At 25.9% G+C, this 26,771-nt stretch overlaps 1 protein-coding gene across 1 annotated transcript; it reads left to right on the top strand.

Annotated features, from left to right (window-relative positions):
- Positions 1-6,927: 6,927 nt before the first annotated feature.
- Positions 6,928-23,663, top strand: LOC145832298 (transient receptor potential cation channel subfamily V member 6-like). The gene is given in 17 exon segments (XM_082939615.1): positions 6,928-7,032; positions 7,697-7,806; positions 7,925-8,100; positions 8,277-8,420; positions 8,844-8,953; positions 9,069-9,193; positions 9,260-9,413; positions 9,478-9,536; positions 9,959-10,100; positions 10,386-10,604; positions 10,847-10,980; positions 11,439-11,621; positions 13,325-13,434; positions 14,487-14,632; positions 15,599-15,733; positions 23,130-23,242; positions 23,648-23,663. Coding segments are annotated over 17 exon segments (2,181 nt in total).
- The last annotated feature ends 3,108 nt before the right edge of the window (positions 23,664-26,771 follow it).

Genomic DNA, 26,771 nt, shown 5'->3' with positions numbered 1-26,771 from the left:
AATTGTTTCACAACCGTTTTCTCGATATATACTTATTAAGACTAAGAAGAAGATCAATGATCAATTAAGTTGCTTGGTTTTTAGTTAGCAACTAGTATTTTTATACTGACCATGTACAAACATAATCAATCTAATTCATTGACGTCGGTTTACTTTACAATGATTATAAATATTACATAAATAAATTAACAAAAACAATTGAGTGTTACAAAACAAAAAAGGTTTTAAACACATGTACAAAACGCACAGTAATAGTTTAAGTAAAATTTGTATAAAGTAAATTGTAAATTTACGCTAAAAATTTTTACTTGATTAACTGACTATTGGTTTATTTAAATTTTTTAATAATTAATGGTGAAATTCGAAGAACTCCGTTTAGAATATCTTAAGTACATTGGTTCTAATTTGCAGAATGATAAATTTATTTACAAAATTCAGCCAGCAAAGAAAGTTTCTAATTGTATTTATATTAGCGATCTGCCGGATATTTTTCAAAGTTTAGGATCCGACCGAATCTGAATATAAAAAAGAAGATCCAGATACAAACGTAAAGTGTTTGGATCCGATAGATCGCTACTTAAAACTTCTGTACTTTAAACTTAATTAGCGTTTAATCATTAAATACACAGAGTTCATTTTGCATATAAAAAAGTTAAGTTAGTAAATTCAAAAGACTAATAGTTTTGAAGCATAAATATTTTTATTGAACTTTTTAAACTTAGCACACTTATTTTATGTAGCTTCAAATTCATACTACTTATAAAAGTTTTTTATAAACATAAAATATATGGATTATTAAGAAAACTGAAACAACCTTAGTTTAAAAGTTTTAAAATCAGCAAATAAGAACAGAAACAAAAATATTATGAACAAAAGGTTTTAACTTAGATAAAAATCAAAATTAAATCTTTTGTAATATTTCAGTAACAGTAATAAATAGAATTATTAAAATCTTGTAGCGTTTTTTATATAAATTAAACATGATAAATATAAACTTTCTTTTATACTTTGTAAATTGGTTCAAGAAAAAAAAAAGTCAGAGATAAGCAACGTTATGAGCGGACTGAACTCATAAATAAAATAAACACAAATAAAATCATATTTAATGTTTTAACTTAATACTAACACAAAAATACCTGGTGTCAGTTTCAGACCTCAAATAGTTTATTTTTTGATTTTACTTATGGATCTCAGAATATTTAGTGTAAATTATAAAAAATTCACGTGCTTTTAGTCCAAATAAAAAAAAATCTTTAAATTTCTAAGTTTGCCTTTCGCGGGTCGTAGTTTGCCCGTCCCTGCTTAAAAAAGTAAACCTCTATTTAATTTGAGTGAAGTAGATTAAGCTGTTAGTATTTGTTAAAATTTAACAAAAAAAGTTTTTAACTGTTTTTAAAAGTAGTGATTACTAAATTTTTAGTTGTTTTTATTGTAAAGTTCTTGATGAACAACTATAAGCTACTTTTCCTTTTAATAGAACTTAAACTAACTTAATTAGATATAATAAATATTCTTTTTTAAAGTTACTTTAGGTTTTAATACTTTTTCAATCTAATTGTAATGTTTGTTTTAAAGTCCAATATAAAGTTTAGTTTTTTATTTTACTTAAATTAGCGTTATTTTTTCTAAACTAAGTAATCTTCATTGTTAAGCTTAAATTCATTTTAAGGAGTTAAAATCCGCTAAAATTTATATTATAAAAATTAAAGTTTGATAAAACACTTAGGTTTTTAGCTATTTTTTTTTAATTTAAGCTATAAAATATGTAGCTTGGAAACGAGTTTAAGTTTGAAAAAAATTAATTAAATAAAGAAAAAGTAAAACATAAGTCTTGAGATTTTTTACAAAGATTATTTTAACTTTGATAGCAACTAATAACAATTTTTGAATATTTATAAATCTACATAACTACAATTTGTAAAAATACTAGCAATAGGTAATTTTTTTTTGCTTGGTGGTCAATTTTTGTCTTTTAAAGGTTTATTTAAAAAAACAGGCGTTTTGTTTTTATAATTAAACTAATTAAGTAAGTATTTTTGAATTATTGGATCTAGATTCGGATGCGGTAGAAAATTAAATTATATTCCAATTATATAAATGCTTTTAATAAAAAAAACATTATGAGCCTGTACTATTAAAATCAGTGGTCAACAATTCAAATTCGATTTAAAGTATTTAGGGACTTTAATTAAAACAACTCTAACGTTATCTTTTAAGTCTAAACCACTTTATATGATATTAGGTCAGTTATTTTTAATTCAGGTCTTTTAACTAATAAAAATATTAATAAGAAAGTATAAAAATAACAGTATAAAAAAAACTATTATCATACTTGTTTCTTAATGAAGCAAATATTGATAAATAGTTTTTATAAAAACAGTTACAAATATTTAATACAGTTTATATATAGAACTTTGAAAAGAAATGAGCACACTTTCTACAGCTCGTTTTTAAGGGTAATTTTTTTTACCTTTATTGAAATATTATATACGATGATATACAAAAACCAAATTCAATAAAGAAATATCATTATTTTCAAAATCAAAAACTTATACATATCCTTTATAGGATTAACATATAGTTTGAACAAGGGGCAGTTAGCATGTTAAAAAAGTTTACGTAATTTACGAATTGATATTATTTGTAAAGTATTAGTAGTATTTTAAAAAGTTTTTTATCACATGTTTTTCTAACTAAAGTAATGTGTTCACACTTTGAAAAGTTATAAAGTTTGTGTTTATTATGATTCAAAGAAATTTTGATAAGTAAAAAACTTTAAAACTATTAGAAGACTGATCTTAAGATGTTTTATTGTCCTGATACCGCATGTTCTAAAACTTATGTCTGTTGTGCTCCATAGTCCAGGCATTGCTAAAAACGCAAAGCGATGAAATGACAAAAATTATTCGTCCAATCCATCGATTTGGCTAGATGCTACAAAGGAAGCATCTGAAATCGCAGCGGTAGTTTAGCGGTGCACCATCATGCTGATCATAACAATATTCATTTTGTAAGGTTTCTTTAATGCTCTGCACAACAAACTGTTGCAGCGGGTTCAAGTAAACAAGACCAGTCACTTCAAAAAAAAAGGTTCTTGAGAAGAAAAAAGATTGGCCTCACCACCTTGGAGTTTTTGCAAAATAACATAGAGCTTTGTCGTAACATGTGGACTGTCAACTTTCAACTGTAACATGTGGACTGCCAACAGTAGGCGCAGTTGAGTTGTTAACCGAACCATTAAATTCAAATTAAATTTCCTTCATTTAAAATGTTTAACCATTTTTTAGACACTCTGTATCAAATATTTTTCAAAAGTTTGTGAATCTTTAACTTTTTTTGAGATGGTTTTCAGTAGGATCTAAAGTATTTATGTATGGTGACAAGAGTTGTTTCAACCTAGAAAAAATGCTTGTGTTAGACTAGGGGTGGACAACCTTTTCAGTCAGCGGGCAGTATGTGGAAAAATTTAGTCTTGGCGGGCCGGAGAATTTCATGTAGTTCACGAAAATTACTCAGTTACCCAGTTCATTTTGAAAAAAATATTTTCTCTTTACTTCAAACCTCAGAAAATCTAATGCAAGTTTCATGATTTTTTTTCGCCAGCTGCAGTTTGTATTATTATAAGCCGCAACATGTTTCACCCTTTATGGTCTGCAGTTATCCGATCCCTGGTTTAGTGTAAGCTTTAAAGTGGTTTAATAAGCCGAATTCACATGCTCGCAGGCCGTAGTTTTACCTTATGTGGGATGGATTCCAATTAATTTTCTAAACATTGGCCTGCCGAATCCGGACTGTGGGCCTAACTTTGCTTGACTCTATGTAAGACATATGCAATTGTAGTTAAAAAATTTGAAAAATTAAACTAAAGGGTTCTAATTAAGTTAAAATACCTTCTGATTGACAGTATTATTGCAAGAACTATTTAATACTTTATTTCTATTTGTTAATTAGAAATGCATATATTGTTTGTAAGTAAGACTTTGTTTCCATGTTAAATTTACTTTAATTAAACAAAACTTTGTTTAAGTGTTGTATTTATGTTCAACTACATAAATATAATTTAGTAAAAAATATTTGTTCTATTTTTATATAACGCGTTATAGCTTCACATAATTTCAATGTAATTTTTTTTTTTACATCTATTAAGTTTTAGCATATATTTTAGCTTTGTTAAAAGCAAATCTTACTGTTGAGGTAAAACAGCCTCTGCACAATATATAAGTAATATAAGTTATGTTTACTTAGATAGATATAATTTTATGTAGTTTGTTCAAAGAAGTACTTATCAGAGCTCATTAACTCAAAAAATTAAAGTACAGCCAATTAACATATGGCTAACATTCTGAGAAGTAAACTTTCGTAAACTATATCTTCTAACATGTTTAAATTATAGTCGTATTACTTATTTGTGTAGCTTAAAAAATAATGAACATACTTGAGAAAAGTTATGATACATGACTACAAAACTTTTGTCTTAACTTATTTAAAATATGAACAAACTTTAGTTCAATATCATAACTAAATTGTCAAGTAGCCTTATATCATATAAGTTTACTTTGAGTATTGACGTAATGTTGATCTCAAATACAGTATTTATACTGTGTTATTAAAAAAAAGTTAAATAAATTAAAAAACTCAAAAAAAAACCTCCAGTTATAGATCCCATAAACTACGACAGTAAATCGTAAGTTCAAATTATTTAGACTTTAGATATTATTTTATAAGTATACATATCTATCTGTTTTTTATTGTTTTATAATGATTATACTTATTTTTTTAGGAACAGCAAAAAAAACAGTAGTCGATATAACATTGTCACGTAAATTAAAATTTTTTTTTGATAAACAGCCAATAAGTTATTTATACATACATGTAAACTAATAATACTTTATTTTACCATTAAAAAAGTCTATGATAATGTCATTTACAATTTTTAAATATTTAAAAGCTTACAAATAAAATAGAGTACTTTTAACAAGAGTATAAAACTAAAAAATAAGCTTATTTTTATAGTTTTTCACCGATTAGAAAAACCAGGAACAAAAGACGCTTAATTGAATATGTCCATGTAATCTTAAGTAAATGTCTTTTCTCAAGAAGCATAAAGAAATTTTTTGTGTCTTTTGAAGATTATCTATTTTCATATAAAAGTTTTATTTTTAAGTCAAACACATTAAAATATCAAGCTTTTTAAACAACATTTAAATTTTAAGACAACTTTTCGTTGAAAAAAATCTCTAATTAATTTGAATATCTACTATAAAATATCTTAATTTTTTATACTGTAACAACTTCATAATAAAATAAAAGCTTATTTTCAAATATGTTTGTGCCTACATTAACTATAAAATTGAGCATCAAAATAGTACAATGTAAACAACGCCTCACCTTATATTTGGACAATAAGAAAACATTTATTGAAAGCTTTACAACTCGTCAGATTTAATTTAAGAACTGACTTATTGTGCTTAGGTGTTTTATTCATTTTTTACTCTAGTAACTGAATAGCTTTTAGAGAAAATTAAAACAAAACTTTTACTGTCGTTTTAAACAAATATCTAAGTAAAATTTATATGTTCAAAATAGTTTTTTGGAATAAAAAGTTTTATTTTTATAAAAAAGTCAGATTAAGTTATTTCTCAACTGTTATGTTTAAAAGTTTTAGTTAAGTTAGTCGTAAAACTTTATAGATAAATTATTTTGAGAAAGAAAGTTTATTTTAATATTTTTTTGGTATTTGTGATTTTTCATTTTATAGTTTTTGAAGTTTAGTTATTAAAGTCGTGAAAAATGCAAGTTAAAACTTATTACTATTAAATAATAAACTGTTTTACTGTTTTAAAAACATGTTGTATTTTCAAAAACATAACATTATTTCAGATTTAGTTTCATTTTAACTAAATTTAAAATCAAGTAAATTTTTTAAAAGCTTTTTAAATGATAAGAATGTTTCACTTTACTTCGACTTGTTAGTAATTTATATTGTTTACAATGTTAGTAAAGTTATCTTTTAGAATACAAATAATGTATACAAAATGGTATCAAAAATAATAAGTGAATTTTATTATCTTTAAGTTCTAGAGTTGCTAGGGATACTAAAAATTAAATATGTAACTTGAATAAACTGTTAGTCCAGATTTTACAAGAAATTAAGGTAAATTTTTTGAAGCGTTTATATAAATTTGTTTCAAAAAAGTTTTTTGGTAGTTTTTATTGTTCCTATTTCTTGATACTTAAAGAAGAGCTTTAAACTTTATATTAGTTTGCTTAAAACTTTCTTGAGTTTAAAACATAGATTACGTGATTGTAAACAATGTTTTAAAGGATATTTATCTGATTAATTATGATAGTACTTTTATGTAAACAGTAGTTATAAAAATGAATCAAACAATTATGGAACTATTTATAGCTCGAAATATTTTGCGTGTTAATATAGTTTTTATAAAAATTTATTATAAATATTTACAAAATTGTGTAATAACTTTAAAATATAAAATATAAAAAAAAATGTAAAAAAATAAACAGTATACGGTTTTTAAAATAGTTTTAATAATGATTTAGAATAGCAATAGTGAAATGAAATAGAGAACTAACCGATAGCTAATTATAATATAACATAAAAGACGATATACTGTAATTTAACTTTTTGTATTTTATTAAAAGTATTTTTTTAGTTTATTATCATTACTTTTTTCATTACAGAAGTAAAATTATAAATGTTTAAGTTCACAAGCTTCGTACATGTATATTGTGTATAGTTTTAGAAAAAAAATATAGGAGACTTAAAATGTTGTGTAACAATGTGTAAGTTTATAGCGAAATATTTTAACCTTACAAAAACAAACGGTTACCACAACAAATAATACTACCGGGTTATCTTGTTTTAAATTTAAGACTTATTTTTAGATTTTTTCTAAAATTATCACGATGGGAAATTTAATTCAACAAATAATGAGACCGACACAAGTTGACAGTATGGGAGTTTCATCAAATATACAAGCACAGTCAACAACACCTCATCAAATTTATAATGTTAGGTTGTTAATTATTTATAATTAAATTCTTGTTAGAACTGAAACATTAAATTTTTTTTAATAAACTGTAATTACGGCAAAAAAATGTTTTAGTTTTTAAAAACTTAAACGAGCTTTTGCTAAATAAACTTACTAATTGAAATACATTTAGAACAAAATTTACTAAACTGCTGTGCTGATAATACATTTAATAATGTTACAAATTTACTATTATTTAAATATTTTAACTTGATTTTAGTTAAGAGTTGTAATAAAATGGTCAACTTTCATAACTATTAAACTAAAGTCAAGGTAATCAAAAAAACATAGTAAAACACTTAGTTTAAAAATAAATACTAACACTTTTTATTTTGTTATAACAGTTTATGTGTTTTATTGCCGTTCTACTTATCAAAAAATACTACAGTATTTTAAAAAATAATTTATAACAAGTAACTCATTTTATTTACTCAAAAAATTATTAAGAATACTTATATTCTGTTGTATATATTTTTTTTAATTAAAATAAGTTTTTCTTAATTTGATAAACTTCATTAAGTTGCTTAACTTGTTAACTTAAAACTAATTTATTCTTTTATAACTTGTAATGACATAAAACTAATAAAATAAGTGTGACAACAAAGCTTTTACTAATTAATAAATACGTAATAAAACATTCATAGCTTGTAAAGCCTCCTGTAGCATACGACAAAGAAAACAGGGGTATTCTGGTAGAAGCCGCGGCTGAAGCATTTAAAAACAAAGACCCCGAGAAGCTTAAACAGATTATAATGTACGTAACGTTGAAAAATACGATTTTGTAATAACAATTTGTTTCTTCAAAGTATCTAAAAGTAAAGTAATTTTTTAAAGTAAAAATTTATATGAAAATTTTAACTTTATTTATAAAGAGAGCACATAAAACCTTACTTGTACGAAGATGGAAAAGTAAAAGAAGTTCCAATAAAGCTTTTAGTTGAAAAGCGAAACATGGTCCGGAAAGCAAAAGCAATGACCAATGAAGACTCAAAGAAAAGCTTTTTGACTCGACAAGAATCATCTTTTAGCAATATTTTTAACTTTAAAAGTATGCTACGTTTTTCCGTTTGTTCGAAAAGTTTTACTTTAAAGTTTTTACATGGTTTAATAGTTAAAAAACAAAGATTAGCCAACTAGCAAAAACTTCTCTTTAAAGAAATATTCAAAAAAAAAAATTACTTGTTAAAATTAGTGTTAGTAATGCATTGTAATTTTTTTGAACAGACTTGACGGAGACAAGAAGATGCTTTTGGAACGTTGAAAAGAGAGCTTCACTAGGAGAAACAGTTTTACATCTTTGTTTTCTGAACAATTCTAGAGTACATACTTACCTAGCTAAAGCTATAATTAACATATACCCTGAATTACGTGAGTTTTATTGTTGTATAAATATAAGTCTTTAGAAAATAACAATTATTAAGACATACTAGATATAACACTTTTTGTTTTAAATGATTGCTTCATTATTAATGCAAAAAAGCTATAGGCTAAGCAAGTAAAAAAACCCTATACTGTAAGATATCTTTTGAAAAACATTTTTTGTAGCTCTTACTATTCACCTTTAGGTACAGATTTTTTACCTAAATTAATTCAGAAAATTAAAGCTTATATTTAATAAATGTTTTATAAATTTCTAAAAACCGGTTCATAATTTTACTCATAATAAATTATTCATAAAATTATAAATAACAGTATTTTATTGTTAAGGTATGATAAATATTTCTTACTTATAAAACTTAAGTAATGTCATAACGCATAGTTTTAATTGTAATTTTTTTATTAAATTTTTAGTTTTGGATATATACCTTACTGATGATTACTATGGGGAAAATGCTCTTCATATGGCAATTGCTAATGAGGATTTAGAAATGACTCGATTTATATTGAAAAAGGGCAAAAAAGTACGTAAAAAAATTATACTGTTTAAGGTTGAAATGTTATCTGCAAAAATTTAATAGTAAGAATAATTTTTTTAGTACTAACAACTAAAACAGTTATAAATTGTTTCCATAAAAGGTTAATATGAATATAGAAGAAAGATGTTGTGGTAAATTTTTTAGTCCAACTGATCAAAATGAAACTAGAAGAGACAGAACGGATTCAGAAACAATTACTGCTAGTTTAACAACAAATTATAAAGGGTAAATAAACCTACTTTGTTTTTCTGCTTAAATCTTAAAGCTTTTCAAAACGTGTTTTAATTTCAGTTTGATATATTGGGGAGAACATCCTTTAGCTTTTGCAGCATGTGCAAACCATAAGAAAATTTTCAATTTATTAATAAAAGAAGGAGCTAATATTTATTGCCAAGATTACAATGGAAATAATATACTACATCTAATGGTTATACACAATAACAAAGTTTGTTATCTAAATCTAAAGTTTGTGGTCAAAATAAATTACATACATTTACCTAAAAACACAGGATATGTTCAATGTAGCATACGAAGAAGGGGGAAAAGAACTGTTGGAAATGAAAAATAAGTTGGTGTTCAAAAAAATACATATTATTAATGTAGCACTTTATTTCAAGTTTTAAGTACTTTATAAAGAATTACACAATTTTCAATTGAAAAATGATAAAAAATGAACTTCACTACACGTTCTAAGTAAATAACTTCTTCACAAGACTTCTAGTGTATGAAATTGTTTATCATCGATTGAAATCATCTAAACTTTGTTGATAATAGCCGAAATAAATAATGGCTAAATTTATAGATGAAATACAATTAATAATAAGTTATGTTTTATTTATTTAATAAAACTAAAGGTTATTTAAATGGTTTTAATTTACATTTTATTGGATTGTTTAATACTTGTTTGTATAGTAGTCTTAAAATTTTTTTTTTTTAAGTATTCAATTTAGAATAATTTAGTACGAAAGCAAGCTAAGTATTGTAAATCAGACAGTTGCTTACGCCTCTTACATTAGCCGCACAACTAGCTAACAAAGATATGCTAGATCATATCATGGAGTTGAGAAGATCTATGGAATGGGTTTTTGGTGACGTATGGTGTGCTAAATACCCTTTGACTGATGTTGACACGGTTTGTAAAAGTTGTTCTAAAGATTTCAATGGCAATTTAACGTACATTTATACTTTATAATAAGCTGAATAACTACAGATAGTAAGAAGTGAAGAACAAGTAGAGTGTTTTATACAGTTTTAAGTATGATTTTAGTAATGTGAATGTTACTTTACACTGATATTTTGACGTTAAAAATTTTAGAAAAAAACGTTTATAGTTACATTTAACTTTAAAACTTTTGGGTTTTTTTTCTAACACTAAGTTCGTGTTTTAACCTTTTTCATCTGTACTTGAAAATGGCAGATAAATAGCAAAGATGGAAACATAAATGTGAAATCAGTTTTAAACATAATTATGGATGCAAGTTCACGGACACATCTTTCTATGTTGGATGGTTTGTTGTATCAGTTGCTTCATGAAAAATGGAAAATGTATGCCAAGCGTTTGTTTTATCAACGGTTTTTTCTCTTTATAATCTACCTGTGCTTCTTTATCCCCGCTGTAGTTCTGCGACCAAACCCGGTTTGGTGATGTTTAAACTTTTTTAATCAGTAAATCTTAAGTCGTTGCTTCAAATACTTTTAAAGTTAAATATGAATGAAAAATATACAGATTTATATTTTTTGTTTCAAAGAATGTTTTGTTTTTCTCTAAAATAAGTCACACTTTAATTAGGTTTTAATGTTTACTTTAATTATTTTTCAAGGCTATAATAATTAAAAACCATTTTTATTTCTGACTCCATAATCATGTAAACTTTAAAGGACTCCACAAATGCGTGTTACTTGTGGTACCAACCGCAACCATTGTATGGAGGTCAAATTGCTAGATTTGTGTTTGAATGCCTTGTACTTTTATGGGCCTTCGTTTATTTGTGTGTAGCTGTTATTGAATACTGGTATCAGGTATACTTTTGAGACTTTTTAAATTAGTTTAATCAAATAAACTACTTTTTTGTAGTTCAATATAGTCTAAAAAAATTATCCTCAGCAACTTATTTACTATACTGCAGTAGCTTTTAAACTATAGTGATGCAAACTAGTAGTTTTATGAGTATTTTATTATTCTAAATATAAGCAGTAGCATTATGACTAAAATTCCATTGATAGTTTGATAGTCTACAAGCTTTTTTAAGTTTTTAAAGAACTCATACTTAATTTTACTTAATTTTGCTTAATTTAACTACATAAAAAAAAAAGTTTAATTTGCTCTCAAAGCAGAACAACTTTGTATTCTAACGTTTTTAGAACTGCTACACACAACTAGTACACTAAAAAATGATAATAGTGTTTTATAACATTTATAAAATGTACACTACTTAACTTTTCTACAGAGTAAATATTCAATAGGAGTAAGAGAAGGTATACAAAACTATTTTTGGGCAATAAAAAACGCACCAATGAAAGCTAGCTTTATAATATCATGCATATCAGTCATTTGTATAGTTCCTTGCAGATTTGCATGCTCTGACCTTGCTGAAACAATTTTTCTTACAACAGCTATCACAACTGGAATACCTTATCTGCTCTTCTTTTGTCGGTAAAAAAAAATCATAAGTATAAAAGTTTATAAAGTTAATATTAGAGACAAATCTTTTTGCAGACTTTATTGTTTATGATTTATAGAAGATATTACAATTTTTTAAAACAATAATGTTAAGTAAAAGTTTTGAATTTGTATCAAAAAAATAAATAAACCGACAACTTAAAAAGTTTAAGTATTAAAGTATTAAATTAAATAATAAATAATAAATATTAAAGTAAAAATATGCACTAAAATGCAGTTAGTGGCTTCAGACTAGGATATGTACTATCTCATAAAAATTAAAAACAGTTATAAAGTGTCTAAAGTTAAGCATTTAAAAATGTCGATATAATAAATAATTTCTTTCTTTTTGTTTAAAAGTTTTAATCATAGTTAAAAAGTGTCATTTTAAATTTTGAAAATTGAATGAAATTTTAGTTTTATATTTACTTTAGTATGATTTCGTTAGATAAAATAAATTAAGATTGACGACTTAAGTTATATTGTTTAATTAACTGAAAACATTGTTATTTATTAAAAAAGAAAGCTTTTTCTTTAAATTATAAAAACTCTATGCAGTTTTAAAATATAATAATTCTGTTACTGATTAGTACTAAAATCATTGAAAAACGATACTTGTTCTAAGTAATTATTTTAGTAACATAATTAAAACATTTAGAATACTTATGCTTCTTACTACATTTTTTAGTGTTTAGAAGTTTTGAGAAAATGATTAAATTTATAAAAAGTAAGGTTTAGTGCCAACAAATACATATAGTTTTGTTTCAACTAATGATTAACATATAAACTTATATTTATTTTTAGCGTTTATTATTATTGAAGTATGTATAAATTAACAAAAGATGTTATTTAATTTCTTAAGTATTTTCTAAAGTCTAAATTTAGAACCTCTGCAACTTTCATAACTTAATTTTTTTTTTGTTTCATGACATTCTTAAAATGTTTTAATTATCAAAGCTATGTTTTTTTACGAATTATCTTACATTAAGTGAAATCTAAAAATTCCAACACTTTTTGTACTTTTTATTAAATTGTCTATCTTATTTTTTGTTTGTATTTTTTAGTGCTTCTTTACAGTTGTTTATATTTTTATTAATTAATAACATGATACTTATGGAATTGTCTATCTTATTTAGCTATGCATTTGAAAATTGACACAAAAGTAAACTTCAACTTGCTTTTATTTTATTGTGTAAGTGAAGATAACCAAATTTAATTTAACAAGTTCGGTACCATAAACAGATTATTTGTTCTAAAAATTTTGTACTTGCCATTTTTTACAAATATTGCTTTCAGATTTATTGTATTTACATACTTTATATTAATTTTCACATTTTAGAGCAGGGATCGGCAGATTTTTATGAGAAAAGGGTCAGATTTACTGAAAAAAATACACTGCAGGCCCTAGTACTTTTTAAAAGATTTATTAAAAGAGTTATTCAAAGAGTAGATAAGTAATGATATAAACTTTGATTGTGCAGGAGTTTGCTTAAAAAAAACGGATAGACTTTTTATATATAAAAGTTTTAGATACCTTTATTTGCTTTTAGCGAAACAGAAAATTGCTGGCCAAAAATATTTGCTTGACGAATCATAATTGGCTCACGGGCCGTAGTTTGTTTAAGAGCACACTATTTGTTTGATAAAAAATAAAAGGATATAAGTAGTATAAAAAAAACTTATATAACATTTAACAGTGGCTTCAAACTAGTTGGACCGTTTGTTACTATTATTTATAACATGATAATTGGAGATATGATTCGGTTTATGATTTTGTACGTACTTTTTTTAGCTGCATTTTCCCAAGGTTAGTTGTTTCCGTTTAATCTATTTCATACTATAATAAGAGAATTGTCTATGCTATTACTAAGATTTTAAAGTATCAGAGATAAATTTAACAAACCTAAAGAAGATAAAAGTTTTATATCATTTATTTTAATTAGTTGCTGAAATAAAAATAAATACTTGAATTTAAAAATGATACAAGTAGTAAGTATCAATATAAATGTTTTTTTATGTATTTAAAAACAGTCTTAAATTTATTAAAGTTATTATCTTGGTGTTGATATTTAAGTAGTCTACTACAACACAATGTTTGTAAATATGTCAAGTACTAATTGGTTTTTCTATAAAATTTTGTAAATAGAATTTATATTAAAATACTTTATACATTATATATGAATACTAGTCAATGCTAATGTAAGCTTTACATCAATAGATATTACAACAAACTATATGACACGTGCATCTATGAATTATATACTAAATAATTTAAGTTGCAAATAACTTAACTTCAGATGACAATAGTTAAAATTTTTTTTTGTTTAAAGCAGCGTAAAAATTTTTGCACAATCATATTAATGTGACAATTAACATCCTTAACTTACAAATCCTACAAAAGCAAATTTTGAAGTTTTAATTTATTATTTTTATTAAAGTTTTTCCTACTAATTTGTGCTTTTAAGCTTTTCTTAAACTTGTGTGCAAGCACTTCAATTAAGTCAAGTTTTTAATATTTTAAAATATTTTTTAATATTGTTTTGAATATTAAAACGTATTGATCAACAATCTAACTAAATAATACTTCACGACAATTTACGACTGACTACTCGTAATCTTATATTGAGTCAGAATTTTCGCTTGGAAAACTTGTTATTAAATTTTAAATAGTTTTAACAACTTTACAGGTTAAAAACATTGCTATCAAGTACTAAAATTAAGTTCATATCATATAAAATAAAAAACATCTGTTTCAACTTTGGTACTAATTATAACACGCACTTTAACTAACTAAAAGAGTACTTTAAAACGAATATAGACTAATTACAACACAACCCTTTTATAAGTGTATTTTTACAGCTATGTACATTATGTTTCGAGGAACTGGCCACTATCTTTTTTCATACCCGTTTTCATCGGCTATTGGAATGTTTATTTTAACGATGGGTAATTTTGAAGATATTTATGCAGACTTTGATACCGCTCGATCTCCATTAGCTGTAAAAGTAAGTGCAAAAAACATTTAGTTTATGTTTTGAATTTACTAAACTATTTATTTAGTGTAAAAGAATAATATAAAGATATAAAGCATACTTTCCAATTATTATTATAGTGCTAAGACTGCAATGTTTTTTAACAAGCTATCATCGGAAAGAAATACTTATTAGAAAACAAATACTTTATAACAACTTTAAATCTTATCTACATCTAAATTTAACCTAAATCAGTATTTTCCAATAAAAAGAGTTGATAACACCGCTAATAAAAAGCATTGATTGTAATAAATAAGTTTTCTTTTTTCAGAAGTAGCTTTTGCGACCATAGTAAACTTTATTTTAAGTACAAATTTAGTTTTATTTTAAAACTTATGTTTTCGTTGAACTCATACATTGTTTGTACAGCTTTTTTTATAGCTAAAACTATCATTAAACTTTAATTAACTTATAAAAGATAAACAAAATAAATTTCTTTATAAACTACCAGGCTTGACTTAAGCTAAATATGGCTCCTTTTATATTTGAAAAGCTTCAGTTATCCTAGTAAGCATTTATTTAAATAGTAACTTAATATTTTAGTTCTAGTGTTTCAAAACCTCTAATTTAAGAACTTTTTATTTGTAAGTAAATCAGTCTTCCAAATGCTGATTTTTTTTTCTAACGATTAAATTTATTACAACCTTGAAAATCAAGTAAGTATAATATAGCTAGTAATACTTGTATCAAATTCATAACAGCTAAGTTTTAAAATATTACCAAAGTTAAAAAAAAAACTAAACATCTAACTAATTTACACAAAGTTCATACTTTTCTTACATAAATGATTATCATCTTTAGTTTATTATGGTTATGAATAAAAATATCGAAATTAAAATATTAAATTCTAAACTATACAATATTTTTCTTATCTATGACTAAATTAATCAACTTTATTTCGACGATAAAAATAACACATTTTAAAAACAATACTTGAAGGGAATATTCATTGTTTATGTTGTCGTAGTGACATTGTTGCTTATTAACATGCTTATTGCCATGATGGGTTCTACCTTCAATAAAGTATCACAAACAAGGTGGGAATGGCAACGGCAGTGGGCAAAGATTGTTCTGGTATGCTTAAATTTATATCGTAGAATTTAAATCTTGTGCGCTAAAAGCAGGCACAAAAATTTTATATGTTATTGCTAGTTAATAGAGTCTGCATATTTAACCATTTAATGATTTATGTTTTAAAGTACTAAAATAGTTTGTAATATAAAATTTATAATAAAAACTACAGAAACTAGAATGTTCAAGTTAATTTGAAATTTTTTCAAAAAAAAAAACTAGTTAAAACTTGCTTTTGATGTCTTATATTAAATGGTTTTATTTAAACTTGGTCTAATACTAGTTTTAAAAACATTTCATATAATAATAACTAAAATACAAACTTTTCACAAATAAATTCGCTTACATATTTAAATACTCCTGTAATTCTGAGCTTATTAAAAATATCGATATAAAATCTGTTATCATAAACCTATACAAAAAATCAAACAATATATATATAACCTTTTACATGTTAGAGCATTTTAAAGTATTTATAAACTAATATTTATAGCAGATGCTTCACTTATTTTTAGCATACATGAAACTAACAATTTAATTCAATCTGAAAGTTCTATTGACACAAAATTTAATAACCTAATAAGAAAAATTAAAGATTTAACTTACAAAAATGTTCCAAATAAAAAATTATCTAAAGCTAAACTAAAATTAAAATCAAAACCTTGGATAACTAAAGCAATATTGAAATCCATAAAACAAAAAAATAAATTATACAAAAGTATCTGCAAAGATAATTTTAATAATCCAATTAAAGTTCAAGAATACAAAAAATACAGAAACAAACTTACAAAAATTAAAACAATATCAAAAAAGGCATACTATGAAAACAAGCTTAAAATCTCTGAAAAAAATACATCCAAAATTTGGAGAATAATAAATAGTATAACCCATAGAAAAAAACAAGAAAACCAATTTCCACACCAGCTAGATATAAATGAAAATTCTTATACCAAACCAGTTGAAATAGTTGATAAATTAAATACTCATTTTGCAAATATTGGCTTACAGACCTGTACAAAAAAAAGGGATACTCTGAACTCAGCTAATAAAATAAAAAATGTTAGTAACAGTTTCTTTTGGTTAGATGTAACAGAAACTGAAGTATATAATACTATCAAGAGTTTAGATCCAAACAAAGCCAGTGGTGAAGATTGTATATCTGTAAAGATCCTTAAGAAAGTAAACAATCTTATATCCCCATTACTAAGCAAATTAATTAACCAAGCATTTTATGAAGGTGTTTATCCAAGTAGCCTAAAACTTTCAAAAGTAATACCAATTTTTAAATCAGGATTAAAAACTTTACCAGGAAATTATAGACCCATTTCACTTCTATCTAATTTAAATAAAATAATCGAAAAAGTAATCTATGGTCGCCTGTACAGTTTTTTTTCTAAAAATAATGTTTTAAACAATTCTCAGTTTGGCTTTCGACAGAATCATTCCACCACTTTAGCTTTGTCTGAATTTGTTGAAGGGGTTATGTCAAATTTTGATAAAGGAAACGCAGTTTGTGCAGTCTTTTTGGATTTAAGTAAAGCGTTTGACAGTGTAGATCGAAATATTTTACTAAGAAAGTTGGAAAGTTATGGTGTGAGAGGAAATATGTATCTGTTAATCAGCTCATATTTAGATGGAAGGAAACAATTTGTTAGCTTTGGAGGATATGAGTCAACCTGTAAAGAATGTGAAATTGGGGTTCCACAGGGGTCAGTATTAGGGCCGTTATTATTCTTAATACATATAAATGACCTACAAAACAACACTGGTCTTAACATCCTCAACTTCGCAGATGACACAATGTTGTACAAAACATATACAAAAGACACATATCTAAATGACAGTAAAAATTTTAACATAGAACTTAAAAAGGTATCAGATTGGCTAATGGAAAATAAACTTAAATTAAATCTTAATAAAACCAGAAGCATGATTTTATATCAATCAAAAAATATTTTTTGGAAAAATAAAGATCCTAATGTAAAAATGGGTAAAACAGTTATATCAAACACAAATAGCTATAAATATTTGGGAATAATTATAGACAGAAATTTAAAGTTGTCAGAACATATAGAAACTATAAAAACAAAATTACAAAAAACATTGGGTATATTATATAAAACCAGACACTTCTTAAATGAAAAAGCATTATATTTGATCTTTAATTCTTTGCTTATGAGCAATGTTAGATATGGCTTGTTGTGCTGGGGAAGAGCAAATAAAAAATGTATAAATGATATTAATGTTCTCATAAACAGAGCACTTAGATGCATACATTATAAGAAATATGATGACAGTGTAAGAGAATTAAAATCTCAGAAAAAAATATTAAATGTTGAGAGTCTGTATTTATATGAATTAGGTCTTTTTATGTTTAAGTTTAACAACAATTTGTTACCAGATAACTTTAAAAATTACTATAAAAGTGTAAAAAATGTACATAATTATCATACCAGGTCTTCAGAAACAAATTTTTTCCTACCTAGATTCAACAGCAAAATAGGTCATAAATCACTATCCTTCCAAGGTAGTAAGTTGTGGACTAAGTTGCCATTAAGTTTAAAAAGTATAAGTCATTTTGGAAAGTTCCAGCATGAACTTAAAAGTTATCTTTTAAATAGTAATTCTCAAGGTCATTAGTGATCATTCCTACTCCCTTTTTACTTTGTTTAAGGAGTTAATAGTACTTGTCATTTAATATCCAAATTTTTATAATTTTTTTTATATTTTAGTTTTTTTTTTGTCCGAAAGTTGGTTTGTTTGGTCACAGTAACATTGGTTTAGACTGGATTTTATCATTTTCTATCTAATTATTTCTAAGATTGTAGTTAAAGTTAACTATTTAGTAATTCATTTAATATCCAATTTTTTGTTTATTTTTTAATTTTTTGTTGGAAAGTAGATTTGTTTGGTTACATTAACATTGGTTTAGTTGAGATTTTAGCATTTTCTGTCCAGTTATTTTTAAGACTATTCCTTAAGATACTTTTTTTTAATATATACTTTATTATTTTATATTTTTTATTGCATGAAAATGTAAAAAGAATAGTTATAGATGTTTATATTTTAGCAGAAAATAAAGTATTTAAAAAGCAAGCTGAGATAACTGTTTCAAGCAAATTTATATTGAAGAAAAATCTCTTTTTGAGCAAAGTAAAATTATTCTTTTTTATGTTTACAAATGTTGTTTTCTTTCTATTATTTCAGTTAAGACTTAGACAAGTTTTTCAAAGAGAAAAGAGTTTTTTTTTTTTTTTTGATTGATTTAGTGGAAAGAAATTTGTTGTTGTTAATATCATTGTTGTTAAAATTATTATTGTTTTTTTTTTTTTTTTTTTTTTTTGCAACGTATCTTCATGTTTTTATTTATAAAAGTTAAGTTCAGTTATTGTAAAAATCACTTCTTAAATATTCTATAAAAAAAAAAATTTTTACAATAGTTTATGTAGCTATTCAAATGTGAAATATTTTTATTTTCAACTTAAATTATCAAAAGAAAAGAAAAAACCTTTTTAGCACAAAATACTTAATTAAAATGATATATTTATTCTATACTTTTTATCTAGTTTAAGCAATTTTTTTATGGATACAGCTTTATTTTACTTTGTTTGAATATTGCAGTTTTACGTTATTTTTATTTATTTTTTCTTCAATGTTATAGTTATATTTTACTGTTACTTACTTTTTGATAGGTTAAAATAAGTTGGTAGTAGAGTCGAAATTCTTAAACACACATAAAAAAAGGAAATAACTTAATTTATATATATATTTTTTCTTTTTAAATTATATAACAGGGTAATTTATTTGCAAAGTTCTGGATTAATTTTAAAATTGAAATTTCAGATAAAAACTTAACCTTTTAACGTAAAGTTAGATATATATTTATGTGTATATAGTGTTAGATATATGAGTGTGTAAAAATTCTTTAATTTTTTGGAAAATTCTTTTTTTTTTCTATTTATTTTTCTTAAGAAAAATATTTAATGTTGTAAAGTTTAATAGAGTCTTTTTTTATAGAGCTTTTCGTTTTAGAGTTTAAATTTTTCATTTTTTTTCATTTTTAGCTCATTATAATATTGATTAAGTTGGGTGGGTGTCAGAATGACACAGCGACAAAATGACACGGTGCGTCACTTTGGCACGGTGCGTCACTTCGACACGGAGGGTCACTTTGGCACGGCGACAAAATGACACGGTGCGTCACTTTGGCACAGCGACAAAATGACACGGTGCGTCACTCTGGCACGGTGCGTCACTTTGGCACAGCGACAAAATGACACGGTGCGTCACCTTGGCACGGTGTGTCACTTTGGCACGGAGGGTCACTTTGGCACGGCGACTAAATGACATGATGCGTCACTTTGGCACAGCGACAAAATGACATGGTGCGTCACTTTGGCACAGAGGGTCACTTTGGCACAGCGACAAAGCGACACGGTGCGTCACTTTGGCACAGAGGGTCACTTTGGCACATCGACAAAATGACATGGTGCGTCACTTAGGCACGGTGCGTCATTTTGGCACAGCGACAAAATGACACGGTGCGTCACTTTGGCACAGAGGGTCACTTTGGCACAGCGACAAAACGACACGGTGCGTCACTTTGGCACGGAGGGTCACTTTGGCACAGCGACAAAATGACATGGTGCGTCACTTTGGCACAGCGACAAAATGACACGGTGCGTCACTTTGACACAGCGACTAAATGACACGGTGCGTCACGATAGCATGGATTAACAAACTTATATGCAAAACTAAACTTCTTCAGTAATATAACTTTTAATTGTAAAATTTTGATAGTAATTAGTTAAACAAAAGATTTATTATACTTTTTCCAAACTATAGTAGCTTGATACATTTGAAACTATATATGTTACATTGCTTTAAAATTTAAGTCATAGTATAAAAAAATAAATTTCTTAAGTTTGTTTTTTACGTTTCATGACTTTTCATATTTATGTAATGAATAAAATTTAGTATTTTTTGTTGTTAAGTTTAATTAATTATTATCAGGAATTGTTTAAAAAAATAACTAAGATTTAAATTAATACAGAGTTATTTCGTAGTAAGAATAAGTCATGCGTGTTTTAACTGTAGTTTTTAAAAATACAGAGTTAAGCTGCTTTTGTAGTAACTAGCCATTTATATTAAATATGTATATATATTTATATTTAACAAAAAATAATAAGTTAGGATGTTTACTTAAAACTCTGTATTGAAAATATGTTATAAACTTGTCTGAAAGCAAATAATTAAAATAAACGGACCTGGAGCCTAAATTTATGAAAAAGTTAAAAATAGTATTATGAACAGTTGAAAGAAAATTAAGAGTCTGATGCTACCATTCATGCGCATTTATATATTTATCACTTAAAAAAAAAATCACTAGAAGAGGTTATACATACAACATTGCTGCTGCAGCCTTCTAATTAAAGCTGCAGCCATTCTATTAAAGTTAATACTTTAAGTATTTTTTATTTTTACAAAACTTTTAAGTCTAACATATAAAAAAATAAACTTAGAGTATGACAGATATTATAGTATTTTATTGCATATAAGGATTTAATTGCATTTGTATTTAATACAAAATCAGTAAATAAATTTTATAATGATACAGTAAAAGCAGATTTAAATTTGCGTGTAAATCATTTCTTCTACTTTATATTCTTGAGCTTTATTACAAAGTTTTAAAAAACTCTGTTTTGTCTTAACTCTGTTATGAAAATAATATTTAATTTTCTATTTTTAATCTTGCAACCTATTAAGTCGCCAAAATAGCGCAAGTATAAATTTTTTTAAGCATAAAAACGTAAAATAAGAACCGCATTAGAATTTAGAATTACAACAGCAGAAAAGTTGCTTTCGATAACGTCTGAGTTTTAGTTTATAAAACAAATTTTCCTCTGTATTTACATCTACTAGTTTATTGTTTTGATGTACTGAATGATTGATCTAAAATGAAGGTTGTATTTTTTAAATCAGAATGTTGCTGAAGTTTAAATAATATGTTTATATGAGTTTTTATATTTTTAGTCGTAAAATGGCAAGTCATTTTCTAATTTTTATTACTCGTTTCAAGTTCTAGTACTAAACTGTGTTTAAGATTTTCCATTCGAAAGTAATCAAAAATAAATTTTCGTTAATTTTGGCAGTCGTATTTTGTTAAAAAAATTGCTGCTTATGCATCTTTGTGAACGTTGTTTGGTATAAACAACTAGTTGTTGTTTATTAAGCACAGCTTTTAAGCACACCTAACACTTGCTATTGCTTAAAAACGAGCATGTTTTTTATAAGTACGACGATGAGAATAGAAGGTATAAACATTACGTGTTTCACTTTATTTTATGAAGTCACGATCGAAAATTCCTGCGGTCTTTGTTTTTAAAGTTAATCAATGTGATTGTTGCTGATTCTACAAAACCGGTTAGAAGACAGGAAACCGAAAAGTTTCCTAGAAAAATAAGATCGTTGTCCATACCAATAAAAATTGAAGTTTCACAACAAATCGTTCCCTCCCTTATTAACCACCGTGTCATTTTGTCGCTGTGCTAAGGTGACCCTCCGTGTCATTTTGTCGCTGTGCCAAAGTGACCCTCCGTGCCAAAGTGACGCACCGTGTCGTTTTGTCGCTGTGCCAAAGTGACCCTCCGTGCCAAAGTGACGCACCGTGTCGTTTTGTCGCTGTGCCAAAGTGACCCTCCGTGCCAAAGTGACGCACCATGTCGTTTTGTCGCTGTGCCAAAGTGACGCACCGTGTCATTTTGTCACCGTGCCAAAGTGACCCTCTGTGCCAAAGTGACGCACCGTGTCATTTTGTCGCCGTGCCAAAGTGACCCTCTGTGCCAAAGTGACGCATCGTGCCAAGGTGACGCACCGTGTCATTTTGTCGCTGTGCCAAAGTGACGCACCGTGTCATCTTGTCGCCGTGCCAAAGTGACCCTCTGTGCCAAAGTGACGCACCGTGTCATTTTGTCGCCGTGCCAAAGTGACCCTCCGTGCCAAACTGACGCACTGTGCCAAGGTGACGCACCGTGTCATTTTGTCGCTGTGCCAAAGTGACGGATCGTGTCTATTTGACGACCGTGTCATTTTGTCGCTGTGTCATTCTGACCCGCTCCCATTAAGTTTGGGTATGCAACTCGATGACCGAGAGGTCTTTTTGCTATCCAGGTCATTGAACCAAAACATTTTTGAGCAAAAAGTTTTTTTTTTTTTTTTTTCGCTTTTTGTTCAACAAACTATTATTATTTAAAGCTAAAATTTTTATGAAAATTATTTTATGTATAAAATACTATTCATATACTTTAGTTTAAACATTTTTTTTACCGAAATTTAAAAGTTTGAGTTAATTTAGTTAAAGACTTAAGTAATTATCTATGTTTGATACTTTTTTTGAAAGGTAATGGAGCATGCCGTGTCACCAGAATACAGAATGCGGAAACAGCGAGGTTACTCCCAACCTGATGACAAGTCTGACGTATCTGGAAGATGGTTCGTAGTAAGGAACTTCAAGTATGTTTATTTCATTTATGAAACAAAGTAACTATCTATCTAAAACAAAGCCCAACGGTAAAGCTTGTTTATCTAGAAAACGGTAGAGAAAAAGCGTTGTTATATGTTATTCATTGTGCTCTACTAAAAATATATAAATCTTATAATCTAAATAATTATGATCATATTAAATAAAAAATAGATAAGAAAATTTAATCTAAAAAAACCATGCGTTTTACTACAAGCTTTAAAGTTAATTAAAAACTTTTGATAACAGTACGAGTTTAAAAAAATAGATTTTTTTAAATATAACTTTAAAAAATATTTAACATTCATTAAAAATACTTCTACTACACTTCGTTTTATCACTTTACTAAAAACAAACTTGTGTTTATACTATAATAATAATAAAAAAATAATTAACAGAAAAATCGAAACATAAGTTGGTGATACCACAATGAAGGTTTTTCAAATATTAAATATAATGCTTTGAAAAATGGACAAAAATTGACTTATTCTAAAAGATCTCTTAAAGAACTTAATTAAATTTTACTAAGTAAAAATCAAAAGTTTATTTTGGTATTTTTTAAAAATAAATAGTTTTTAATGTAATAAATAGTTTTCTTGCATGTATAGCAAAAGTATTAATTGTATAATAATTTTGACTCAAAAGACTAAATAATGTTGAAATAAAGAAAAACTAAAGAAAAAGTTTAAAAAAGTTCAACGTAATTTATTTTTCTTTTGTATAAAAGTGTTTAATATTAATACATGTACGCCTTTTTATTTAAAAACTATGCTTCTATGATGATTTTGGTTTAACTTTTTGGTGATTTATTACAAAAAAAAACTTTACTAGGACCATTTAAAAAAAAGTTTTAAAGAACAAATATTAGTTCTGTTATAGTTACAAATTTGTTTTCGAAAACATAATGTGTGTAGATAAAATGTTATTTATTTTCTAAATATAAATTTAAATATATATTTTTTTCGAGTTTAATTCCTTAAGAACATTTTCAACACAAAATGATAATTTAAAATTGTCTTTCTTTTGTGTCTGTTTACATAGTTTATGAAATTTTCGTTAAAGTTAATAATATAGATTTTTTTTAGTTTTAACAATATGTTAGCTAAAAAATTTAAGTTAACTATTTTTTTTTCTGGAAGCAAGTTTTTTAAAACTTTTACGATTTTATCTAACTTTATAATTTAATACAAGATACAACACGCCTGTAAATACTACTCAAATCACTTTTTTCTACTACTTGTTTCTTATGTTCTTATATTGTTTAAATGTTATGAAGCTTCAGTTTTTATAAAGTAAGTTTAAATCGTTTAAGTTTAAATCGTTTAAGTTGAAAGACTGATTGTTTTTATTTTTATTTGCTTTAATAGCAAAAAAGAAAATTTATATTTATTGAGATTAAGTTTCTTTTTTTTAATTTAAAGCACAAGTTTCCTAAAATTCTTTTAAAAATGTTATTTCACTGTTTACTCCAAATTTATCCTAATAAGATAAAAGTTGAAAATGTTTTTTTATCTGTTTTTCAAAGTATAAGTCGAAACCAAAACTATCTATAATTAGAACTTTTAATTACAATAAGATTCTTTTTTCTATTTTTATATTTTAGTATAAAATGTTGAAAAATTAGCTGTTCGGAATGACAATTGTATAAGAGTTATAATTACAGTTTGTACCTGAAAAAAACTATAGAAAGTGTGATTACGTATAAAAAAATTCAGATACACATGTTTGAAACAAAAGATGTTAAGATAGTTATCTATTTTTAGACAAAAATAACTTTAAGTTATGTTTAAGGTTTTAAATAATTTAGCATAAGAATACAGTAGACATAGAGAGTTATAAAGTTTTTATATATGTATTTGAGCGAAATATTTTCTAAAACTTCAGAAATTACTAATGAAAAATATTTTTAGATTTAGTTTTTAGAACTTTAACTTCATAAGTAAGTCTTTGTAAAATATAAGAATTAAAACATCCAAATATTTTTGAACCCTTTAAAGTAATAGCTAGCTACAATTATATTTTTTGTAAATATCCTTTACAATGTTAGGAAACAAATAAGTTTATTAAGTTATTCTTTCATGCTCTTACTTATTTCAATATTTTACTTCTTTCATGGACAGTAATTGTTTACATTCAAGTTCTTGTCATTATTTTTTCTATTTAATAACTATTTCATAGTTTTTAAAAATCCCCTTACACTGTAAGATTACAATTTTTATCCTTTACTTGTCTAGTTTTGATTTAAAAATGAAATTAAGATTTTTAATAAACCAGTTTTGGAAATTTGTTTTAACAGTTTTTTTTTTGATATTTTTAATATAGTTAAAAATTTAAAGCATTAAAACTATTAAAAGTTTTTTAAATATATCAAAAACATTTTATTTAAACACTTTGTCAATAACAACTAAAGCAACGGCTGTTCTAAATTGTTTTATAGACACAGGCTTGAACAGTTTATTATAGAGCCGCTTACGCTGTGCTCAAAGTTTAAGAGCTAGCAATAATTATCAAGGCTTTTCATAATGTTATTAACATTTTGAAATACTTTCAAAAATTTTATTCATATAGTCAGTTTTTTGTCTAAAAAGTGACTTTGAAGCTTACTTAATAAAAAAACTAAAACTACTAATAGTATTTAATTTTGTTCCAGTAAAGGATTTAAAGATTAAAAATATTTAAAAAGTCCAAGCATGTTAACAAATTAAAAAAAAAATTTAAAACCATTATACCAAGAAAAATGGAGAAATATATTTTTTGGCACTTTTTATTTGCTAGAGTTTTAAATTTACTGCGATGTACTAGTTAAAGAAAAGTTTGTACAAGTTTTAAAAATTGTGTTATGATGTATTCAATTAGTCAAAAATATAAAACCATATAAATATAACAAAGTAAAAAGTGGAACACGTTCAAAATCCACCCGCGATCAAAATCCGACCGATCAAAATCAATCCGAGTCATAATCCACTCGATCAAAATCCACCCGAGTCAAAATCAACCCGAGTCAAAATCCACCCGAGTCAAAATTAGTGATGTACCGGACTCACTATCCGGGTCCGGGTCCGGCCGGATATTGCCATTTTTGTCTGATATCCGGATCCGGCCGGATTCTAATTTGAAAAAAAAGTCCGGATCCGGTTCCGGCCGGATTCTAATTTGAAAAAAAAGTCCGGGTCCGGTTCCGGCCGGATTCTAATTTGAAAAAAAAGTCCGGATCCGGGTCCGGCCGGATCCTAACAGAGATCCGGCCGGACCCGGATCTAGTTAGTAAAAAAGAGCATACTGAAAAGTATTTTTTCAAAAACAAACCCTGTGTAAATTAATAAGAGTCATTTTTGTCAGTTAAAATTAAACACCTACCGTGATTGGCTCGTTTTGTACACATGACTAAATTACATTTGTTTACATTTAAATTATGAAATAAACATTTCATGAAATGCAACTCTTTACATATGTTGTAAAATTGAAAACTTTGGAATGAATACTTGCATTATTTATTGTTTAAAGTTCAGCTCAGAGAATATT

The sequence above is a fragment of the Thalia democratica genome, chromosome 3, assembly GCF_965202585.1.
Source record: "Thalia democratica chromosome 3, ktThaDemo2.hap1.1, whole genome shotgun sequence".
Lineage (NCBI taxonomy): Eukaryota > Metazoa > Chordata > Thaliacea > Salpida > Salpidae > Thalia > Thalia democratica.
Note: the sequence above shows the minus strand (reverse complement) of the source record. Positions and strands in the feature narration are given on the sequence as shown.